We start from the raw sequence: 22,334 nt of genomic DNA, 5'->3' as shown, positions 1-22,334 counted from the left end.
AATCAAGTCAATAAATGTTGGGTAGTTAGATAGCCTAAAATTAATATACTGGCAAGTTTGATGTATAAGTAGCCAACTAACATTAGGTAGATAGCTAACATACTAGTACATACTGCTGTAATGATATGCTATGTGGTTGGTAAGGACAGCATAGCTAACAAATTGTCAGCCAACATAATGTGTAAGGTAACTTATTTGAAAAGTAATTACTTTATTACATTGTTCAACATTTTCTTAACATTTGTCATAATTAGTTAAAGCAATGTATCCGCTCTCGTTGTACTTCAGCTGCATATTTTCCGCCATTTTCTTCAAATCTGAGAACAATGTGAAGCCACACCCATTTCCGTATGAATTGCAAAGTACAGAAATAGTGTCCTCTGCGTGTATACTTCATGTTTTGGCTAATTTAGTACGACATCCGGGAACTTTTGGCATACTAACTATATTCATACTATGACCAATAAGCATACTATATACTCAATTCGTATCACAAATAGTACAGTTAGTGTGGTTAGTAGTTAGCTTCAATGCCATACAACTCTCCTTCTGTGGCCTCCAATTGCTCTTAAATACAAGTAAAACTAAATGCATGCTCTTCAACCGATCGCTGCCTGCACCTGCCCGCCCGTCCAACATCACTACTCTGGACGGTTCTGACTTGGAATATGTGGACAACTACAAATACCTAGGTGTCTGGTTAGACTGTAAACTCTCCTTCCAGACTCACATCAAACATCTCCAATCCAAAGTTAAATCTAGAATTGGCTTCCTATTCGCAAAAACAAAGCATCCCTTCACTCATGCTGCCAAACATACCCTTGTAAAACTGACCATCCTACCGATCCTCGACTCGGCGATGTCTTTACAAAATAGCCTCCAATACCTACTCCAAAAATTGGATGCAGTCAATCACATGCAATCCGTTTTGTCACCAAAGCCCATATACTACCCACCACTGCGACATGTACGCACTCGTGGCTGGCCCTCGCTTCATACTCGTCGCCAAACCCACTGGCTCCAGGTCATCTACAAGACCCTGCTAGGTAAAGTCCCCCCTTATCTCAGTTCGCGTGGTCACCATAGCAGCACCCACCTGTAGCAACGCCTCCAGCAGGTACAGTGGGGAGAACAAGTATTTGATACACTGCCGATTTTGCAGGTTTTCCTACTTACAAAGCAGTAGAGGTCTGTCATTTTTATCATAGGTACACTTCAACTGTGAGAGACGGAATCTAAAACAAAATCCAGAAATCACATTGTATGATTTTTAAGTAATTAATTTGCATTTTATTGCATGACATAAGTATTTGATCACCTACCAACAGTAAGAATTCCGCTCTCACAGACCTGTAGTTTTTTTAAGAAGCCTCCTGTCTCCACTCATTACTGTATTAACTGCACCTGTTTGAACTCGTTACCTGTATAAAAAGACACTGTCCACACACTCAATCAAACAGACTCCAACCTCTCCACAATGGCCAAGACCAGAGAGCTGTGTAAGGACATCGGGGATAAATTGTAGCCTGCACAGGCTGGGATGGGCTACAGGACAATAGGCAAGCAGCTTGGTGAGAAGGCAAACAACTGTTGGCACAATTATTAGAAAATGGAAGAAGTTCAAGATGACGGTCAATCACCCTCGGTCTGGGCCCCATGCAAGATCTCACCTCGTGGGCATCAATGATCATGAGGAATGTGAGGATCAGCCAGAACTACACGGCAGGACCTGGTCAATGACCTGAAGAGAGCGGGACCACAGTCTCAAAGAAAACCATTAGTAACACACTACGCCGTCATGGATTAAAATCCTGCAGCGCACGCAAGGTCCCCTGCTCAAGCCAGCGCATGTCCAGGCCCGTCTGAAGTTTGCCAATGACCATCTGGATGATCCAGAGGAGAATGGAGAAGGTCATGTGGTCTGATGAGACAAAATAGAGCTTTTTGCTCTAAACTCCACTCGCCGTGTTGGGAGGAATAGAAGGATGATACAACCCCAAGACACCATCCAACCGTGAAGCATGAGTGGAAACATCATTCTTGGGGATGCTTTTCTGCAAAGGGGACAGGACGACTGCACCGTATTGGGGAGGATGGATGGGCCAGTATCGCGAGATCTTGCCAACAACCTCCTTCCCTCAGTAAGAGCATTGAAGATGGGTCGTGGCTGGGTCTTCCAGCATGACACGACACCGAAGCACACAGCCTGGCAACTAAGGAGTGGCTCCGTAGAAAGCAATCTCAAGGTCCTGGAGTGGCCTAGCCATCTCCAGACCTGACCACAATAGAAAATCTTTGGAGGGAGCTGAAAGTCCGTATTGCCCAGCGCCAGCCCTAAACTGAAGGATCTGGAGAAGATCTGTAGGGAGTATGGGCCAAAATCCCTGCTGCAGTGTGTGCAAACCTAGTCAAGAACTACAGGAAACGTATGATCTCTGTAATTGCAAACAAGGTTTCTGTACCAAATATAAGTTCTGCTTTTCTGATGTCAAATACTTATGTCATGCAATAAAATGCAAATTAATTACTTAAAAATCATACAATGTGATTTTCTGGATTTTTGTTTAGATTCCGTCTCTCATAGTTGAAGTGTACCTATGATAAAAAATTACAGACCTTACATGCTTTGTAAGTAGGAAAACCTGCAAAATCTCAGTGTATCAAATACTTGTTCTCCCACTGTATATCTCTCTGGTCACCCCAAACCATTCTTCCTCAATTCTTCCCGCCAATACTGGAACGACTACAAAAATTCTGAAACTGGAAAACACTTATCTCCCTCACTAGCTTTAAGCACCAGCTGTCAGAGCAGCTCACACAGATTACTGCACCTGTACATAGCCCATCTATAATTTTAGCCCAAACAACTACCTCTCCCCTATCGTATTTATTTAGCTCCTTTGCACCCCATTATTTCTATCTCTACTTTGCACTTTCTTCCACTGCAAATCTACCATTCCAGTGTTTTACTTGCTATATTGTATTTACTTCGCCACCATGGCCTTTTTTTGCCTTTACCTCCCTTATCTCACCTCATTTGCTCACATTGTATATAGACTTATTTTTCTACTGTATTATTATTGACTGTATGTTTGTTTTAACTCTGTGTTGTTGTGTGTGTCGAACTGCTTTGCTTTATCTTGGCCAGGTCGCAATTGTAAATGAGAACTTGTTCTCAACTTGCCTACCTGGTTAAATAAATGTGAAATAAATAAAATAAATTAACATGCTGACCAGACCAGACACGTGCGCGAGCGTCGCAAAATAAATTTAGAAAGCCATGTTATTCAATTATTGCACCCACACTGCTCGCGCGCGCCAACGAGCGTCTGCGTTACCAAGGGCTAAAATAGAAGTCATTCCTATTTCTGACGCAGATCGCGCTGAAAGTCCTGCCTCTCCCATCTCCTCATTGGTTTATAGAAGCAGGTACCCACGTGCCATCTCCTCATTGGTTATACCCATGTGGGTGATTGAAAGACGAACTTTGTTGCCGGTTGTCGTGGTAATACAATGAAAGTTTAGATGCGATCACCATATAAGTTCAAAGATGAAAAAGCCTGGAAGGAGGAGAGATGACTAGAAACGATTCGGTTGGCCGTTTTATGTGTGGATTAATTGTCGGAGTAGAGGTCCTGACACAGCGGTTGCATTAAGAACAAGTGTATCTTTAATTCTATGTAAAACATGTATCTTTCATCAAAGTTTATGATGAGTATTTATGTTATTTGACGTGGCTCTCTGCAATTTCTCCGGATATTTTGGAGGCATTTCTGAACATGGCGCTAATGTAAACTGAGATTTTTGGATATAAATATGAACTTTATCGAACAAAACATTTATGTATTGTGTAACATGAAGTCCTGTGAGTGTCATCTGATGAAGATCATCAAAGGTTAGTGATTCATTTTATCTCTATTTCTGCTTTTTGTGACTGCTGTCTTTGGCTGGAAAAATGGCTGTGTTTTTCTGTGATTTTGCGGTGACCTAACATAATCGTTTGTGGTGCTTTCGCTGTAAAGCCTATTTGAAATCAAACACTTTGGTGAGATTAACAACAAGATTACCTTTAAAATGGTATAAGATACATGTATGTTTGAGGAATTTGAATTATGAGATTTCTGTTGTTTGAATTTGGCGCCCTGCACTTTCACTGGCTGTTGTCATATCGATTGCAGCCATAAGARGTTTTAAAGTCCATTTGTGTGTCAGGAGAAAATGTGAATATGTTCAAATTTAGTTTATATTCAAAATTGGGCTGGCTAGGCTGCCTATACATTTTTAATCCAAAATAATTAACTGGAATGAATCAATCAACTTAATAGTGATGATGTGAGTAATTTTTTTATTAGGCCTACAGTTGCATAGGCCTGCATATTACAAACATGCATAAAGCAAGCTCAGCACTGTGAGTTCTATTGTCTATCAGTTGTTGTCTATCTGTCTGGGTAGAGGAAATCCCCCTCCAAATCTAGTCTAAATGAACAAATATAAGGTAGCTGCAGTTTGACAGGGTTTTCATCCCCCCAGGGCCAGGAGGTTTTTTCAGGAGTTTTTTAAAACCATGTGACCTGATTAGGACAAACTGGTTGCATCATAGCCCATATGAAACCTTTTTACAACTGATTAATCACTGTCATACCTTATAAGGTCCAGAGTTTTCCTAGTTAGGTTAACATAAAAGGAAAAACTCCAGGCCCAAGGAGGTAAAAATTGCCCCACCGCTTTGGGACCTAACTGAAGCCACATCTCCTGTGCGCGCTCATCCAATGGCACATTGAATGTTTCCCCTCCAAGCACTGCGAGTGCACCTATCAATTTTCTCTCTTTACTGTATGTAGAGTCAATCACCTACACAATCGCATTATTACACATCAATGATTTTACTCCTAGCTTGGACTAACTCATTCTTGGCTCTTTTGTCTAACTATGTAGTGTGTTGTGTTATTGTTTTTTGTCTTCTCAGTCAAATCCTGTCCTACACTGGTCAAGCCTCTGAACACCTCAACTCATGCCTCATACCCTCATTCAATCACCGCTGTGATCCCTTTCCAACACTGTGTAAGTAGACCTCTCATTCCCATTCCCCATAATATTGTACTATYAACGTCTTTATTAAATACTTTAGGTTAAAATAATTAGTCTTTGGGATTTTTGAAACACACTTTGTATTCTCCATGCACACTTTGTCTTCTCCCATCCTCCTCAATTATTCAAGTCACCAGCGTCCACAGCATTCTGCAGCGATACGCCATCCCATACGCCATCCCATGCTTTTCAACCGTTCGCTGCCTGCACCCGCACGCCCGACTAGCATCACCACCCTGGACGGTTCCGACCTAGAATATGTGGACATCTATAAGTACCTAGGTGTCTGGCTAGACTGCAAACTCTCCTTCCAGACTCATATCAAACATCTCCAATCCAAAATCAAAGCAAGAATCGGCTTTCTATTCCGCAACAAAGCCTCCTTCACTCACGCCGCCAAACTTACCCTAGTAAAACTGACTATCCTACCGATCCTCGACTTCGGCGTGTATTCTACAAAAAGCTTCCAATACTCTACTCAGCAAACTGGATGCAGTTTCACCAGTGCCATTCGTTTTGTTACTAAAGCACCTTATACGACCCACCATGCGACCTGTATGCCCTAGTCGGCTGGCCCTCGCTACATGTTCGTCGTCAGACCCACTGGCTCCAGGTCATCTACAAGGCTATGCTAGGTAAAGTGCCGCCTTATCTCAGTCTCATCGGTCACGATGGCTACACCCACCCGCAACACGCGCTCCAGCAGGTGTATCTCACTGATCATCCCTAAAGCCAAAACCTCATTTGGACGCCTTTCCTTCCAGTTCTCTGCTGCCTGCGACCTGAACGAATTGCAAAAATCTCTGAAGTTGGAGACTTTTATCTCCCTCAACAACTTTAAACAACTGCTATCCGAGCAGCTAACCGATCGCTGCAGCTGTACATGTCCATCTGTAAACTACCCACCCAATTTACCTACCTCACCCCCCATACTGCTTTATTTATTTACTTTTCTGCTCTTTGCACACCAGTATCTCTTCTTGCACATGATCATCTGATGATTTATCACTCCAGTGTTAATCTGCTAAATTGTAATTATTCGATTTATTGCCTACCTCATGCCTTTTGCACACATTGTATATAGATTCTCTTTTTTTTCTACCATGTTATTGACTTTTTATTGTTTACTCCATGTGTAACTCTGTGTTGTCGTTCACACTGCTATGCTTTATCTTGGCCAGGTCGCAGTTGCAAATGAGAACTTGTTCTCAACTAGCCTACCTGGTTAAATAAAGGTGAAATAAAAATAAAATAAAAATCTGGTTTACGCTTAGTGGGATTATCATTTGTTTTTCAACAGGACCAATGACCCCAACCACACCGCCAGTGTGTAAGGGCTATTTGACCAAGAATGAGAGTGATGAAGTGCTGCATCAGATGACCTGGCCTCCACAATCACCCGACCTAAACCCAATTGAGATGGTTTGGGATGAGTTGGACCACAGAGTGAATGAAAAGCAGCCAACAAGTGCGCAGCATATATGGAAACTCCTTCAAGACTGTTGGAAAAGCATTCCTTATGAAGCTGGTTGAGAGAATACCAATAGTGTGCAAAGCTGTCCTCAAGGCAAAGGGGTGGCTACATTGAAGAATCTAAAATCGATTATATTTTTGTTATATTTGTTTAACACTTCTTTGGTTACTACATGATTTCATATGTGTTATTTCATAGTTTTGATGTCTTCACTATCATCCTACAATGTAGAAATTAGTAAAAATTAAGAAAAGCCCTTGAATGAGTAGGTATGTCCAAACTTTTGACTGGTACTGTATGTACAGTGTATTCGGAAAGTATTCAGACCCCTTGACTTTTGACACATTTTGTTACATTACAGCCTTATTCTGAAATGTATTAAATTATTTTTTCCCCTCATCAATTCACACACAATACCCCATAATGACAAAAAGAAAACAAGTTATTAGACATTTTTGCTAATTTATACAAAATTAAAACAGAAATAGCTTATTTACATAAGTATTCAGACCCTTTGCTATGAGACTCGAAATTGAGCTCAGGTGCATCCTGTTTCCATTGATCATCCTGAGATGTTTCTACAACTTGATTGGATCCACCTGTTGAAATTCAATTGATTGAACATGATTTGGAAAGGCACACACCTGTCTATATAAGGTCCCACAGTTGACAGTGCATGTCAGAGCAAAAACCAAGCCATGAGGTCGAAGGAATTGTCCGTAGAGCTCCGAGACAGGATTGTGTTGAGGCACAGATCTGGGAAAGGGTACCAAAACATTTCTGCAGTATTGAAGGTTCCCAAGAACACAGTGACCTCCATCATTCTTAAATGGAAGAAGTTTGAAACCACCAAGACTCTTCCTAGAGCTAGCCGCCCGGCCAAACTGAGTAATCGGGGGAGAAGGGCATTGGTCAGGGAGGTGACCAAGAACCCGATGGTCACTCTGATAGAGCACCAAAGTTTCTCTGTGGAGATGGGAGAAACTTCTAGAAGGACAACCATCTCTGCAGAACTCCACCAATCAGGCCGTTATGGTAGGTTGGCCAGATGGAAGCCATTCTACAGTAAAAGGACAATGGCAGCCTGCTTGGAGTTTGCAAGGCACCTAAAGACTCTCAGACCATGAGAAACAAGATTCTCTGGTCTGATGAAACCAAGATTGAACTCTTTGGCCTGAATGCCAAGCGTCACGTCTGGAGGAAACAAGGCACCATCCCTAAGGTGAAGCATGGTGGTGGCAGCATCATGCTGTGGGGATGTTTTTCAGCGGCAGAGACAGGGAGACTAGTCAGGATCGAGGGAAAGATGAACGAAACAAAGTACAGAGAGATTCTTGATGAAAACCTGCTCCAGAGCACTCAGGACCTCAGACTAGGGCGAAGGTTCACCTTCCAACAGGACAACGACCCTAAGCACACAACCAAGACAATGCCAAGACAGCACAGGAGTGGCTTCGGGACAAGTCTCGGAATGTCCTTGAGAGGCCCGGCCAGAGTCTGGACTTGAACCCGATCGAATATCTCTGGAGAGACCTGAAAATGCCTGTGTAGCGACGCTCCGCATCCAATCTGACAGAGCTTGAGAGGATCTGCAGAGAAGAATGGGAGAAACTCCCCAAATGCAGGTGTGCCAAGCTTGTTGCATCATACCCAAGAAGACTTGATGCTGTAATCGCTGCCAAAGGTGCTTCAAGAAAGTACTGAGTAAAGGGTCTGAATACCTATGTAAATGTAATATTTCCGTTTTTGTTATATTTATACATTTGCWAAAATTTCTAAAAACCTGTTTTTTGTTTTGTCATTATGGGGTATTGTGTGTAGAACTTTGTGGGGGGGGGGGGGGGGGGAAATTTAATACATTTTAGGCTGTAARGTAACAAAATGTGGAAAGAGTCAAGTGGTCTGAATACTTTCCGAATGCACTGTATGTTTTAAAGGCCAAGTCAAATTTCAGTTGGACCTTGCGTGCTTCATTCAATAGCTAGATATCTCCTGATATCCTGATATCTCCAGGAGTGATAAATATAATTTGTCTTAATCTGTTATTGTCTAGTACTGTCTTTTTGCTAGCTAGGGCCATCTACTTTAAGTGCTGCCTGTCTTCCCAGTAGCCTACTTGGTGCGTGAACTGATGACTGCTCATAATTTGCAGATGATTTTTAACACAACCAGGATTAAGGGGCAGGGAAATTTGGGACTGTTGTGGTTTTCATAATCAGTGGCTGTATTGGAGGGGGAGTGGTTTCTCCTCGGCAATCAGCAATTAGTACCGGGTGGGGTGCTCTACACCTCCGCAAAGCAACTATTGTTAGTACTTCAGTGTCCCCTGTTTTCTCAGCGGCACCGACAAAGTCCATCGCCGACATAGCCTATCCCTGAAACAAAGACTGTTGCCGAAACAAAGATGGTTCTGCCGAGATTTTCGAGGAAAGATAGAGAGGAAGGCTCCACAACACTCTCGCACTTGATTGTTTGACCTAGTATTTACAGATCTCATTTTGCTCTTTTGTAGCTTTGCCAACTATGTGTGTGTGTTTTCTATCCCAGTTCGCTCCTTTCCTTGGAGGCTTTACAGGCGCTCCCCACCTCTTGGCTGCAACCCTTCTAATTCAGTGTACCTTGCATGCACAACCAATGTGGAATTACTGGTCTCTGGCAGCGTTTGTAACTGCCGATCTGCGGTCAAGAACACAGAGTTAATCTCAGCCTATTCAGTCCCTAGAATTTGACGGAGACATGGCTCAACCCAAGAAAACATTGCTACTCCAGCAGCTCCCTCTTCATCTGACTACGTGTTCTCTCATAGTCCGAGAGCATCTGGTCGTCGCGGTGGTGGCACAGGGCTGCTCATTTCTCCTATGTCGAGATGTTCTATTTTTTCCCTCACTCACCTATCCATCTCATTTGAATTCCATGCTGTCACTGTCACTTGTCCACTCAAGCTTAACATTGTTTTCATCTATCGCCCACCAGGTGCCCTTAGAGTTCCTTAATGAGCTTGACACCTTGATAAGCTCATTTCCAGATGATGGCTCACCTCACTTCGTACTGGGTGACTTCAACCTTCTGACGTCTACCTTCGATTCATTTCTTTCCAACTCTTTCTTTCCACTCCTTGCCTCTTTTGACCTCACCCTTTCCCAGTTCCCTCCCACTCACAAGGCCTGCAATACACTTGACCTCATCTTTACTAGAGGCTGTTTGTCTACTAATCTCACTGCAACCCCCCTCCAGGTCTCTGATCACTACTTTGTTTCCTTGTCTCCCTTTCCTCCAACCCTAACCACTCAGCTCCTACACAGATGGTCATGCGCCGTCACAATCTTCGCTCTCTCTCATCTTCTATGCTATCATCGCTCCCGTCTGCTAAATCCTTCTCCTGATTCTGCCTCTTCCACCCTACTCTCCTCCCTTTCCGCATCCTATGACTCGCACTCTCCCCTTTCCTCCCAGCCGGCTTGGCCCTCCCCTCCTGCTCTGTGGCTGAGTGACTCATTGCGAGRTTACAGAGCAGGGCTGCGGGCAGCTGAGCAAAACAAAACTTCTGGAGGACCTATCATCCTTCCATTCCCTCCTCTCTACCTTCTCTTCCCCTGTATCTGCTGCTAAAGCCACTTTCTATCACWCTAACCCTAAGAAACTCTTTTCCACCTTCTTCTCCCTGCTTAATCCTCCTCCCTCTCCTCCCTCTCCGCGGACGACTTTGTCAACCACTTTGAAAAGTAGGTTGACGACATCCGCTCCTCATTCAGTCTATTGAGCCGACTGGTCCCACTCACACAGAACCACCCTATGACTTGACCTCTTTCTCAATCCCTCTGACGTAAAAGAATAGACAGGTATCCCTTCTTTCTTTTCTTGTCATTTGACTACTACAAATACAAATAATCTTGCTAGTTCATCCATAATAATCTCATCATGTAGTAGGCTAACTGCACTGTATCTGCGAGCTGTTGGCTAGAGCCCATGTACCAAGACCAGAGTGGGCACATTCGCTATATAACGCAACATTTCTGTGACAAAACCGTTAGTAGAGTTGAAAATGCGAGGTAACACCCACCTGTCCAGCCAGGCCAGCAGGTTCTTGGCTGCTCCGATAAGGTCCACCACAGAGGTGAGGAAGTCGTTGGGCAGCCTGCGGGAGGCCCTGCCGTCATAATGGCCYCCTCGACGCCTCCCTGTGATGAAGTTTTGTAGGTTCTTTGCTGAAGCATTAAGCTTGTGGGATAGGGTACGCAGGTTCTCAGTCTCCAGTCCATAGTTCTGGAACAAAAAGTACAGTACCCTCATGGTTCAGTACGCTCCCAGAAGTGTTTAACTTTAAAGGTAAGATGTCATTCGTCAAGAAAATGTGGATACAAGGAGAAATAACAGTAACTTGCATGGACATTGTGGTGCCAGTCAACGTTGAATCAGCGCTGTTTCCACGTCATTTCAAGGAAATGAACCAACGCGGATTATACATTGAATTGACGTCTGTGTCCAGTGGGGTCCTTGTATTTGAAAGCTCATACAAAACAGTGCTATAGCAAATGTATAGTGGATATAAGATCTAAATGGCAGAGATAAATAGAGACAAAGTCCCTCCAGTAATATAATCTCATCTTTACCTCTTCATTTATCCACCAAACCAGGTTGACTGAGCTGTATCTTTTTGATAAAGTTATTCAAGTAAACATAAATGGATGATTGCCTCATCAGAGACACAATAAAGACCACTCATCTGCTACACTTTCGTTAAAGTGTACAGAGCATCATGCCATATTCCACTCTAACCGGAATGTAGGTTGTGTGTGTACGTAACTCGTCACAATGGTGTGTCTGTTGGAGATGTGTGCCTGTGTGTGAATAGCTGTCTCTCATTCTGCGGGTCTTGTTAGCAGTCATCGCTGTCACCATGGAGAAATGCCTCCTTCCTGTCTAACTCACGACTATGTAGCTTAGCCAGKCCGGTTGCCATGGTGACTCCTGGCTTTGTCACTCTTAATTACACCGAGCCCAGTGTTTCCATAGCTCCTTCTTCCCTTATTGATTTTCCTCRTGCTTCATTAAAAATATCAAAGTAATGCGCTGCTTTCTGATAGCCTTTATGGGGGCTTCTCCATCACTAGTCGGTTATATACGTCAATGCAGAGGATGACAAGACAAAAGGCGGGTGAGAATTAAATATACTTTACATTCATAGACATATGCTAAGCAGCACTATAATAAGGCCTTGTCTTGGCAGTCGACCCACTGTAGAGGAAACACACTATTATGCTGCTAGGTGGTGGTGAGTCCTGACCAGCTCAGCCATTTCCCTGCTATCTCCTTCCAGTGAGCCATTCAGGCAGAGAGAGGCTTCACTSCATGGAGAGGACACTTTCCTCTGATTGCTGTAATGTAATGGGAGTAAAACCCCAGTTGCATCAACAACTCAGCAGCAGAGCTCTGTCTCTGTCTGTCTGGTCACTGCCGACTGATGAACAATTATCTAACTCCCAGCAACAAGCAACCCTCAGTTTGATGTCAAAGTGAGTCAGCAGTCACACTGACACTAAGCCAGTATATTCTTTCAATCCATCYCACTCACATAATCAACCCACGAAGGAGAGATTCGTTCCTAAAATGTATCTATTGAGAGGCTTGTCTTTCGCAAGCAGAGCAGAGAGACTGACATCTATTCAGTTGACATCCATTTTGGACGGGCCATGTGATAAGGCTGTGTGTGTGTGTGTGTGAGTGAGTGGGTGTGTGCGTGTCCTGTCCCTCCCGGCCCCTCCACCTGCAGCTCTCCCCCAGTGCAGTCATTACTCATGTCAGCCTCCTCTCAGCAGAGTGACGCAATGTTTAGCTGTAGTGCACTTTGCCAGGATCAATGGGGACATGTCCCAGCAGCCAATGAGAATCACAGCACATCACCATGCTGGAGATGAGATGCAGAACACACACTATACTGTGTTAACGCATATGCACACACACACACACGTTCACGCACTCAAACACACACACTCACACAGTCACACACCTATATTATAGCCCCCTATGTGAACAATCCAGTCTTCTCAACATTCACACACACACAAATCAAATTCTGACACACACACACAGGCAGCCCCCACCGGACCGTCTAACTAACAGACACAGATTACATGTGTGTGGGTGTGGAGATGTTGGCCAGACAGGGTTTCAGGCAGTCCAGGCACGTTTCCCAAGCCTCTAATGATGCTCTGCTGCGGGCCGCTCTGTCACAGCGAATCATACACTAACCTCAGCTAGCTCCACACACGCCGCACACACAGGCAGCCCCACACACACACTCCCTCCCAGCTGCTGCTTTCTAGGCCTATGGATCCATTACCAGCCCAACAGCGAGGACGTGTGCTGTGTGGCCCCTCTCTGATTCAGTCAAATCAATACACAGCTCTTAGCTTGCTCTAACAGGGCTCTTCCCAGGCCCACGCCTGACTCTCTCTGTATGACTCATCATACACCAAGGCTAACGACACCCACTTCATGCCACCCTTACTTATGTACACAGCACAGGCTCCTGCCGCTCCACCTCTATCTGCCCGTACAAGGATATATCACCAATGAATCTGAATTAGCCTTTAGCTCCAACGGACACAAATCATCGCCTTAGCTTTTTTAGCCTTGTTTACTGAGCACTGTACCTGACCCTCCCCTACTCAGCAAATAACATTGATGACGACTGTAGATGAAACACATGTTGTTTTTTATAATAAAAGGACACTTTTTACTGAACTTCAATCTTGTCTGTCATGCCTTTTTATTTATTTTACATTTATTTAACTAGGCAAGTCAGTTAAGAACAAATTCTTATTTTCAATGACGGCCTAGGAACAGTGGGTTAACTGCCTTGTTCAGGGGCAGAACGACAGATTTGTACCTTGTCAGCTCGGGGATTCGATCTTGCAACCTTTCGATTACTAGTCCAACGCTCTAACCACTAGGCTACCCTGCCGCCTTGCCATGCCTTGTCTGTCAAATGGTGCACAAACAGATCTGGCAACTGGGCTAGCTGGACATCTCCTGCATGTCTACTGTGTTCTTCCAGTTCAAGCACCTTGACTGCACTGGCTTGGTTGCACTGGAAGTCATCGATAGTAAAGTTGTTCCATCATGTCTGTGCACCAGATCTCGAACTCCACATTCCTATCTCCTGACCATCCTTCCTGACTCCAACTCTTTATGTCTAGAACGACTACTCACCAGAGCACAGAGTAGGTCCACAGCCTCCAGGATGAGCTCCTGGTGTCCAATGCGGGTGACCCCCAGCTCCTCCAGCTCCTGATGAGTGATGTGGAGCAGCTGCTCCCCATTGATCTTCTCTCGCTCAAAGTTCTTAATGTACTGCTGCAGACAGTCATCCAGGCCTGCATGGGGGACAGACAAGAGAGCATGAGGGGGGAAACTTAAGCACACCTTTGTTCTAATAGTATGTATTTGTCCCCTTTACAGTCAACATCCAAGTCATTTGCTAGGTGTATAGGATGTGGATTGTGCTGGTTTATATACCTTTCAAAGGCATAAATATGACAGAGCTTTATAACATGCAGTGTGACTGGCAGATTCAGAGTAATTGCTGTAATAAAAAATATGCATATCAAACCCCTACCGAGCTACTAAAAAAGTATTTTCCATTTCAGTCACTTTGTGTGTTAGTTCCTACATAATACCAGAAGCATGCTTCCAACCATAAACATGTTCCAAGTCCTGAGTGTGCTCTTACCCTCTAAGCAGAGAGAACAGACTTTTCTTTCAACTACAGAGAACTGAGCAGATCCAGTCTACCAGTTGACCTGCTCTTTGTGTAGAACAGAGCAGAACGGGAGCAGAGAGAAATGGGACTGGTCTAGGAAATCAACTGCTCTCACCACATCGTATTAAAGCCATCCTTATCAGAGCACAGCAGAGCCACACAGACACACAGAGTCCTCTGCAGCATTCTGTGTTGGAGCCATGTACAGCGGGCCAGGCGGCACAGAGAGAGCGACAGAGAGAGAGGAGCCCAGATAGTAGCAGAGCAGACTAGCAGAGTCTCGGCTTTCAACCACAGCATCCATCCATGGCTCCCGGGAGATGAGTCATCTCCGGCCGCGGAGCGGAGCGYGCCACAGCACAGAGCTGACCCACATTACACACACTGGCTGGGCCATGTCAACACCACAGCACACACACATCCATGGACACAGGCATTCAACGGGACAAATTAGCCTAGGTAGATCAAAGGATGGTACATTCAAAGACATATGCTGTATCTAGATGGCTCTGCATAGTCTGCATAGTCAGGTGAATCATCTGAACTAAGTTCCCCATTTGTATGTGGCAAACACTTGTCTTGCCGTGTTGTGTGCTGCTGCCTAGTCCTCTGTTTCTCTGAGCACACAGACAGGTCCGTAGCCTTGAGACAGGTCCGTGGCCTTGAGACAGGCCCGTGGCCTATGTTCGTGGGAGTGAAATTTATGAAAGCATGATTGCGCAAGTGTGTGTGTGGTGTTTCTTTGTGTGTGCATGTGTGTGCGCACACGTTCATGTATCCATCTAATGATCATGAATGGCTGCTTTCATTTGAGAGCTTGCTGCTTGTGGGATTTCCATTATGTTGCTTTCCTCTAGCTATCAAGGCTCCATGGCAACAGTTGCCGGGTGACCAAGAGGTAAGCCCCCTTGAAGAAGTGAATTATCAGCAGTACTTCATTATTGCCCTCAGACCTATCATAAAATGAAATAAGACAGGTATCTAATATTCATTCTAAATTACATTTTACCCGAGGGAATAATCCTGAGCCCTCAATGCCCTCATAAACTGGTCAGTCCCTCCCTCTTACTCTCATGGGTATTGAACCTACTCTCATACACAGCAAATAGTTGTTATGAAATAGATGCAGTACAGTTCAACTAGCTTGCCAACTGCTCTACCTCGAGCCACAATGTTGGAACGTAGTATCAATGTAAGGCAGCATTACCAAGGCAGGTTCGCTGTCCATGGTGCTAGTTTGTCTTGAACGCCTCAATTGATGCATTGGTGTGTGTGCATACTTGTGTAGGTAACGTCTAATATTTAGATTTTGTTCTTTGTAACAACAAGTGCAAACCCCTAATCATAAAATTACATTTTCACAATTATAGGATCTCTATTGCCCTAATGATCTTTCCTTTATAAAAATCAGGTGAGAAGCAACAGTCTCTATTGAGTGGAGTTCCCCTTTTACTTTACGACTGTGTCCACTGACCAACTCTCAAAAACCCCTCAAGAAGAAGAGAGCCAAAGTAGCAAATAGCATACCAATAGTATCCTGTGTGAATATTCTTTACAGCTGTGGCAGCACAAAGACATTTCTCAACTGTCCTATCAGCATCCTCTGTCTCAACTTTAATATGACAACAGGTGACATAGATGTCACTTGTCTATGCACTTCCCATGGTGTTTGGTGTGGAGGATTTGAGACTGAACTGAAGTTCCTAGTTGTGTTGTGTATCAGCTGCACAGAAGTTGTGCCGTAGGCYAGCCCTGCCCTTGGTGCGAAGGCTGGAGACACATCTGTGACAGTGGCGCCAGAGGCAAGCACGGCTGTGCACTTCTGGACTGACACTTGGCTGGCATAAACTATTGTGTACAGTACGTGGGAAAACATAAACCATGTCTGTGTTGACACATCACGTTAGTTGGATGATAGTAGACCTAAAATAAATCCCTGAGCCCTGGTGAGAGAACGTTAATAAATCAAACTTGTGCTCGGATGTTAATAGGTCTTTCTTTGGAACATTATTTAACCATTTAGATAAGCATTCAGCTCCTCATCCTCATTTATTTCTAAATGAAGGATGAAAATAAAGAATTTGTTGTCAGTCAGCGTCTCGCCTTCAGAATGACAGAAGTCTGCCACTACTAAAGTAACGGTGCCCACAATTTGTTTATGGCAGGTAATATAGCGCAACAATCGTTTTGTCATCCATTTGGTCTTACCTAAGTGTTATTTCACCTCAGCTGTACTGTTGGCCAACACAATAATAAAAACAACTATAGGTAAGTATGTTTTCTCTCATAAAAATCTTAATGTTATGGCAGATAGTGGAGAATTTGACTAATACTCTTGAACATAAGGCATCTTTAAAACATACTGAACAGCATAACGCCAACCATTTTGAATTCAGTATAACAGCATATCTAAAAGATCAAATTGACTACTGTGTTGCAAAAGCTGCTGTACAGTTCAATTACCTTGCAACCTGCAATATGTTCCCTATCCATATCCACAATGCTGAATTTCAGTATCAATGTAGTAATGTGAATCATTGTCTAGGTCAACACATTATCAGATGAAATAGGTTTGCTGTCCATGGTTCTAGTTTTGCGAATACCTCAATTGTTGCCAACACTTCTTCAACCTGTGTGTGTGTGTGTGGTGTGTGTGTTGGTGTGTGGGTTGTGTGTGTGTGTGTGGTGTGTGTGTGTGTGTGTGTTGTGTGTGTGTGTGTGTGTGTTTGAAAGAGAGTGTGTGGAAGAGAGACACAGAGAGAGCACCTGTCTTTATGGTATGAGGTAATCTAAATGTGAACATTATATAGGTCAACTGATTGTTTTACACGTAATGCGTTGGCCTCAGTATCTGGTTGGTGGTCTAGAAATGCGTAGCCTATCAGGCCAGGGTGATAATTACACTAAATAGCGCTTCCATCAGGGTTGGATACACAAAATGGCTCACGTTCAATGTTTCAATGCAAAGAATAGCACCGTTTTAGCTCAAAACACCTCCATTGAACCATTAATTTAGAGAAAATAGAAAATATGTGCACATATCCATGTTAGTCGTTTCCAAATGTACTCTGTCAAGCAAATTAAAATAAACATGTTGTATAAGCATTACCTTTCATCCAATCCAGCACTTGCTTGGGTGTCCATTTGCTTATAGGTTCCATCACCAGAGCCATCATCGATGTCTTTAAATCCTTCAAACGAGGACTTGATCGAGCGTGAAAATCGTGTTAAAAATCAGAAATGTTGTATCGGTATACAAGAGAACACATAGCATAGGTGCACCTTACTGGGTAAAGGCATGGCTGGTGACAGTATCCTGGGTAAGGAATGCGATGGTGCAGTCCACGCGCTCACAGAAACGACTCCCCCGCCCATCTCTCTCTCTCGCCCTCTCTCTCCCCCTCTCTCTCTCTCTCTCTCTCTCTCACACACACACACAAAAGTACCTGCCGACCACTGTGTAGAGAAAGAAGCGAGTCTCTCTCTGAGTGAGAAAGTCTTGCAACCCCTCCCTCCCTTGCACACCGCAGCATCACATGCTTCGTTCCAGAGACAGAAGGAATGGTGCAATAATACATAATTACCTGACGCCTTTATAGAGAAGCAATGGCAGCTGAGCGTGATGCATTATATTTCGATTGAACATTTCTGTTAAATATAATATCTCCAATTATAATACCGTTATTATCCGAAATATGTTCAACTCCTTAACTGACGTCATTTCCAGCCCATTTGAGTTGGAACTGAAACGAATCTATTGTGTTTTAACCAATAGAAAACTAGTGATGCTTGCATCAAGCCTGTATGGATACAGTATGGGGGGAGACCATATGAAACTGGGTCACCCTGCAATTAAAGTAACGATTCTAAATTGAAATAATAATTATAAAACAAAACATGAAAGACACAATTGATTGTCCAGGTCGTTTTTTAAAAGTTAGTTACAAAATAGCTCAGTTACTATAAAACCACATCACATCATGACAAATGGTGGGATGTGTGCTAATTAATCACTTCTTTCTGAAGTCCCCATGCTTTATTATTAGGAAAATAAATGTAGTACATAATTATTGAGCTATAGTCAAATGAACTATTACAACTATAATCAACTATTTATGGTGTGTGCACACTGTATGAGCCTGTGTCCCACTATGATATGGTTAATAATTCAGTCCTTGCTATGCTGGGCAGCATGATGACACATCTTTACCTAATACGGTACCTGCTAAGCCTGTTACTGACTCTTTTAAGATCTGGCCATTTCTTGTATCTTTATTCAAGTCTCTCCATAGGTTTCACTTCATGGTGATAAATGGAATAAACCTCAATATTTTCTTCTGGAAAATGATCAGAGGTATGGGAATAGTCACACACACTCACACACCCACACATACACACACACACACACTCACACACCCACACATACACACACAAACATGGCCACCACTCTCCCTAACCATTACCCTCTCCTCTGCTGCTCCAACAGTGCCATGCTAATAGTCCTTGGCATGGCTGCTGTATGACCCAGTGGCTCCCGACAGGGTGTGAAGTGGTGGCATTGGCTCTCACTCCTGACACACACTGGTTTACTGTTAATCCTCTCAGTCTAGTTCCCAAGCAGCATGCCACTATGATCACTAGCAATATCCAGATTGTCCATCATTGCCTACCCCTAGACTAAACATGTGCTTAATGCTGTTCAATACTGTTTTCCACATTAGATGCACCCAACGGAAAGAAAAATGCATGCATACCTAACACATGCTATCACATAGTCACACTCACATAAACCCTGACAGCCATACATCCCTGCTGAGAATTCTGAAATTAACCCAACCACAAGTCATGCCAGTGATCCAGATAGATATTTTACAAACTAAGATCAAGAGGCTCACTCAGGCAAAATATCAACCCACCATGGCTAAACCAGTAGGTGTATATTATAGCCAATTGCAACCCCCATTCCAATGGCCAATACAGTTTATTATCCACAAGACATGACTGCAATAACTCAGTTCTTTAGCATATTAATATTGATTATTTATTCAGTCAGTCGCATTCAAGATTAAAACGCATTAGAAATGTGGCACAGCATGATATGTTTATCTGGCACAGATGTTGTGTAATATGCTTTCTTGTCAAAGTGCAATGTGGCACTTGCAGTAAACATGCAATGCTTATGTATGACAGCAGGTGGCAATATTTTCCTGCTTTGACAACCAAGATAGGAAAATAGCTTTTTTCTTTGGCGTTTTGTAAGTCTGTGTTTAAAACAATATCATTTCAAATCAGCAGTATCTGTGAGGAATAATTTCTCAGAAACAAGATTCTTTATAAGATCAGCTCACAGTTCCCTGTTTTTCTACTCTTTGTCTTTAAACTCGAAAGCTTGACATTGTCTCAGGCACCCAAGCATGACAATATAGCAACTGGTTGCATTTATGTAGTAAATATTTTGGACATTGTGGCATTTTCTAAAGATATTTCTTTCAACAATTTAACAAAATGAGGGGATCTCCTTCCCAACTATCAATTGAATTTTCCTCTTGAAAGCAATACAGCTGACCACCAAGTATAGATTCAGTGGAATGCTTTAGCATTGTCAAGTACGTTAGAGTTGGCAGACAAAGTAGAAATACTGCTGGTTTCAGTCAGGTGGGCTTCTTCCTGAGTTCAGGGTTGGGGATGCGTAGGTTGGAGATGCGCAGGTCGGGAGAGCTGAAGTTGGAGCTGGCCACAGTGCAGGTGCTGAGGTAGTGGATGACAATGCTCTGGGCCGTACTGGAGTCTAGGCCATGGTCCTGACAGAGATACTGGCTGAGCTGCTTCACTGGTTCTGGTACCAGGCCCTGGGGAGGGGTCTGGACCAGGGGAGAGCTGCCCCGCGCCAGGCTGTCCTGCATATGCTGTCTGTACACCTCCAGCAGCTTACTCTCCAGGTAGCCGTTCAGCATGGAGTTGGACAGAGGTTCCCTGTTCAGGGTGATGATGCTGCTGTCTATGACCAGGTTACCCTCATCCTGCAGGATCTGGGACTCCACCCGTACCCCAGGCCCCACAGGCCCTGTGGGTTCCAAGGACTCCAGCTCTCCCAGGTCCTGAGATTGAAGAAGTGGCCCTTGGAACACCTCACTCTCCAGCCGCACGCTCATTGAACTCCTGTTTCCCACATGGTCTCCTCTGAGCTGCAGGTCAGGGTAGTCTTTGCAGAAGGTGGTGCAGCACCAGGAGCGATAGAGCTCCAGGTCACCATAGTCGTCACTGTGGCTATTGGGGATGGTGAGGGCATCACTGGGCCTGGTTGTCGCTCTAGGACCAGACTGCACCAGGCCTTCCATGTTTTCTGTGCAGCCCACACACCAGAAGCACATTTTTACATTTGACGTATTCAATCAAAAATGAATGAAATTATTAAACATTGTACTCATGCCTGGATGCACTTAATCTTATATGAGCCTTCTAAAATGCAGCATAGCCAACTGATCCAGCGAGGCATGCAGTATTTCAGACAAATCCAAAATGCTTACCTAACATTGAACCTTGGTTCAGAATGATATTGGGAGCAGGGTGTGGTGGACGTTCCTGAGCCTTTGTGGAATCACAATCCTCTTTCCTGTACCTGAAGACTCTGATGAAGGCTTCTCCCAACATGACAACCACTACACAACAGTGCATATTATCTCAACACAACATGGCAGCAAACCACACCAACTAGCACTTTCAATTGTGTATTTCCACAGATTTTATTCCAGGACTAGCATTAATCTGGTTCCAGGAAACCACCCCAAAGTATTATGCTACCATGACATAGCTTATCAGGCTCGAAATATAAATAAATACTCAGATTCTCTTGCCAGATCACATAAAACATAAATAGTATAAAACACAGGACAGGTGCTGAGAATATCCCTACCTCTGTTTTTACAATAGATGATGTTTTCTTCAGTCTGTCCACTAATACAAGGTTTACAAGTTAGCTACAGATGTCTCTGACTGGTAAGCAGCCACGGTATTGTGCTGTCCCTATTTGTACAGAGCATCTGAGTAGCAAATGTTAAAAACAGGAAGTATTGTCAGAAATAAAGTGAGAACACTCACTACCCCTGCTCTTCAGCTGCTGCCTTCTGTGATGTGACACATCAGTTTTAGAATGTAAGGAGAACTGAAACAATATGTGACGCGGTGGCGGTCGGTGCCGTTTAAGGTGAGGGAGGACGAATATATTTTTTATGAGCATGGCCTTATTTATTTTACAGCATATTGGATGACTGTCATTCATATTCCATTCACGCAGCTCAGTGTAACATCAATAGGCGTCACGGCCGATGCTGGAAGAAATGGACCAAAGCGCAGCGTGGTGAGCGTACATTACTTTTTATTTTGGAATGACGCCAACAAAAACAATAAACAATACAAAACGACCGTGAAGCTTAAGGGCTATAGTGCCACAAACAAAGACAACTTCCCACAACGAAAGGAGGGCAAAAGGGCTACCTAAGTATTGTTCCCAATCAGAGACAACGATAGACAGCTGTCCCTGATTGAGAACCATACCRGGCCAAAACATAGAAATAAAGAAACATAGAAAACAAAACATAGAATYCCCACCCCAAATCACACCCTGACCAAACCAAATAGAGACATAAAAAGGCTCTCTAAGGTCAGGGCGTGACAATAGGTTTAGGCTACTACATGATGCTGGAATTGTTTCATATATCCATCATGAGGTTGCTACAACATAGCCTATGAATGAAAGTTTACAATGTAGGTGCACAGGCCAAGAGAAATATTTGAGTAATCAAGGTGACAGACAGTGACACATTTAACACCACCTTGCACACTCTTGCCTGCATCTAGCTAATCTAGGGTGTAATCATTAGTCCAACAGTTACAAATGAGAGTTTCTTTTGGACAAATTCAGGTATGTTTAGCCCCGTTTGGTTCCGTTTAAGAAACGTTTTTCAACAGAATCGACAGAATTAATACACCCCTGATCACATGCATAACACA

At 43.7% G+C, this 22,334-nt stretch overlaps 2 protein-coding genes across 4 annotated transcripts in view; both read right to left on the bottom strand.

Moving 5' to 3' along the window:
* LOC111981552 (connector enhancer of kinase suppressor of ras 2-like) overlaps positions 1 to 17,814 on the bottom strand; it is an 81,609-nt gene extending 63,795 nt beyond the window's left edge. For both annotated transcript variants that reach the window (XM_024012866.2, XM_024012867.2), the window contains exons 1-3: positions 17,434 to 17,814; positions 13,775 to 13,938; positions 10,623 to 10,825 (exon numbers count right to left, since the gene is read on the bottom strand). In XM_024012866.2, coding sequence (XP_023868634.1) covers positions 10,623 to 10,825; positions 13,775 to 13,938; positions 17,434 to 17,500 — 434 coding nt within the window. In that variant the 5' untranslated portion in view covers positions 17,501 to 17,814. The remainder of the gene's footprint in view (positions 1 to 10,622; positions 10,826 to 13,774; positions 13,939 to 17,433) is intronic.
* A 1,548-nt stretch (positions 17,815 to 19,362) lies between these two features.
* LOC111981511 (TLR adapter interacting with SLC15A4 on the lysosome-like) lies at positions 19,363 to 21,440 on the bottom strand. Of its 2 annotated transcripts, XM_024012800.1 has the most exons (3): positions 21,238 to 21,440; positions 20,852 to 20,983; positions 19,363 to 20,667 (listed from the first exon to the last, which is right to left on the bottom strand). In XM_024012800.1, exons 2-3 carry the CDS (start codon positions 20,973 to 20,975, stop codon positions 19,976 to 19,978), a joined length of 816 nt encoding a protein of 271 aa, XP_023868568.1. In that variant the 5' UTR covers positions 20,976 to 20,983; positions 21,238 to 21,440; the 3' UTR covers positions 19,363 to 19,975. The 2 variants fall into 2 exon arrangements, with proteins under 2 accessions (XP_023868568.1, XP_023868567.1); XM_024012799.1 differs by having other exon boundaries at positions 20,852 to 21,440.
* Positions 21,441 to 22,334: the final 894 nt, after the last annotated feature.

The sequence above is a fragment of the Salvelinus sp. IW2-2015 genome, linkage group LG20, assembly GCF_002910315.2.
Source record: "Salvelinus sp. IW2-2015 linkage group LG20, ASM291031v2, whole genome shotgun sequence".
In the NCBI taxonomy this organism is placed as follows: Eukaryota; Metazoa; Chordata; class Actinopteri; order Salmoniformes; family Salmonidae; genus Salvelinus; species Salvelinus sp. IW2-2015.
This window is presented reverse-complemented; position numbering and strand designations above follow the sequence as displayed.

Bases quoted from the DNA above. Each gene is read 5' to 3' on its own strand.
- LOC111981511 (XM_024012799.1), bottom strand. From the start codon at position 20,999: ATGCACTGTTGTGTAGTGGTTGTCATGTTGGGAGAAGCCTTCATCAGA. The intron at 20,668-20,851 runs GTAAGCATTTTG...TGGGCTGCACAG, and splicing joins GAACCAAGGTTCAATGTTAG to AAAACATGGAAGGCCTGGTG.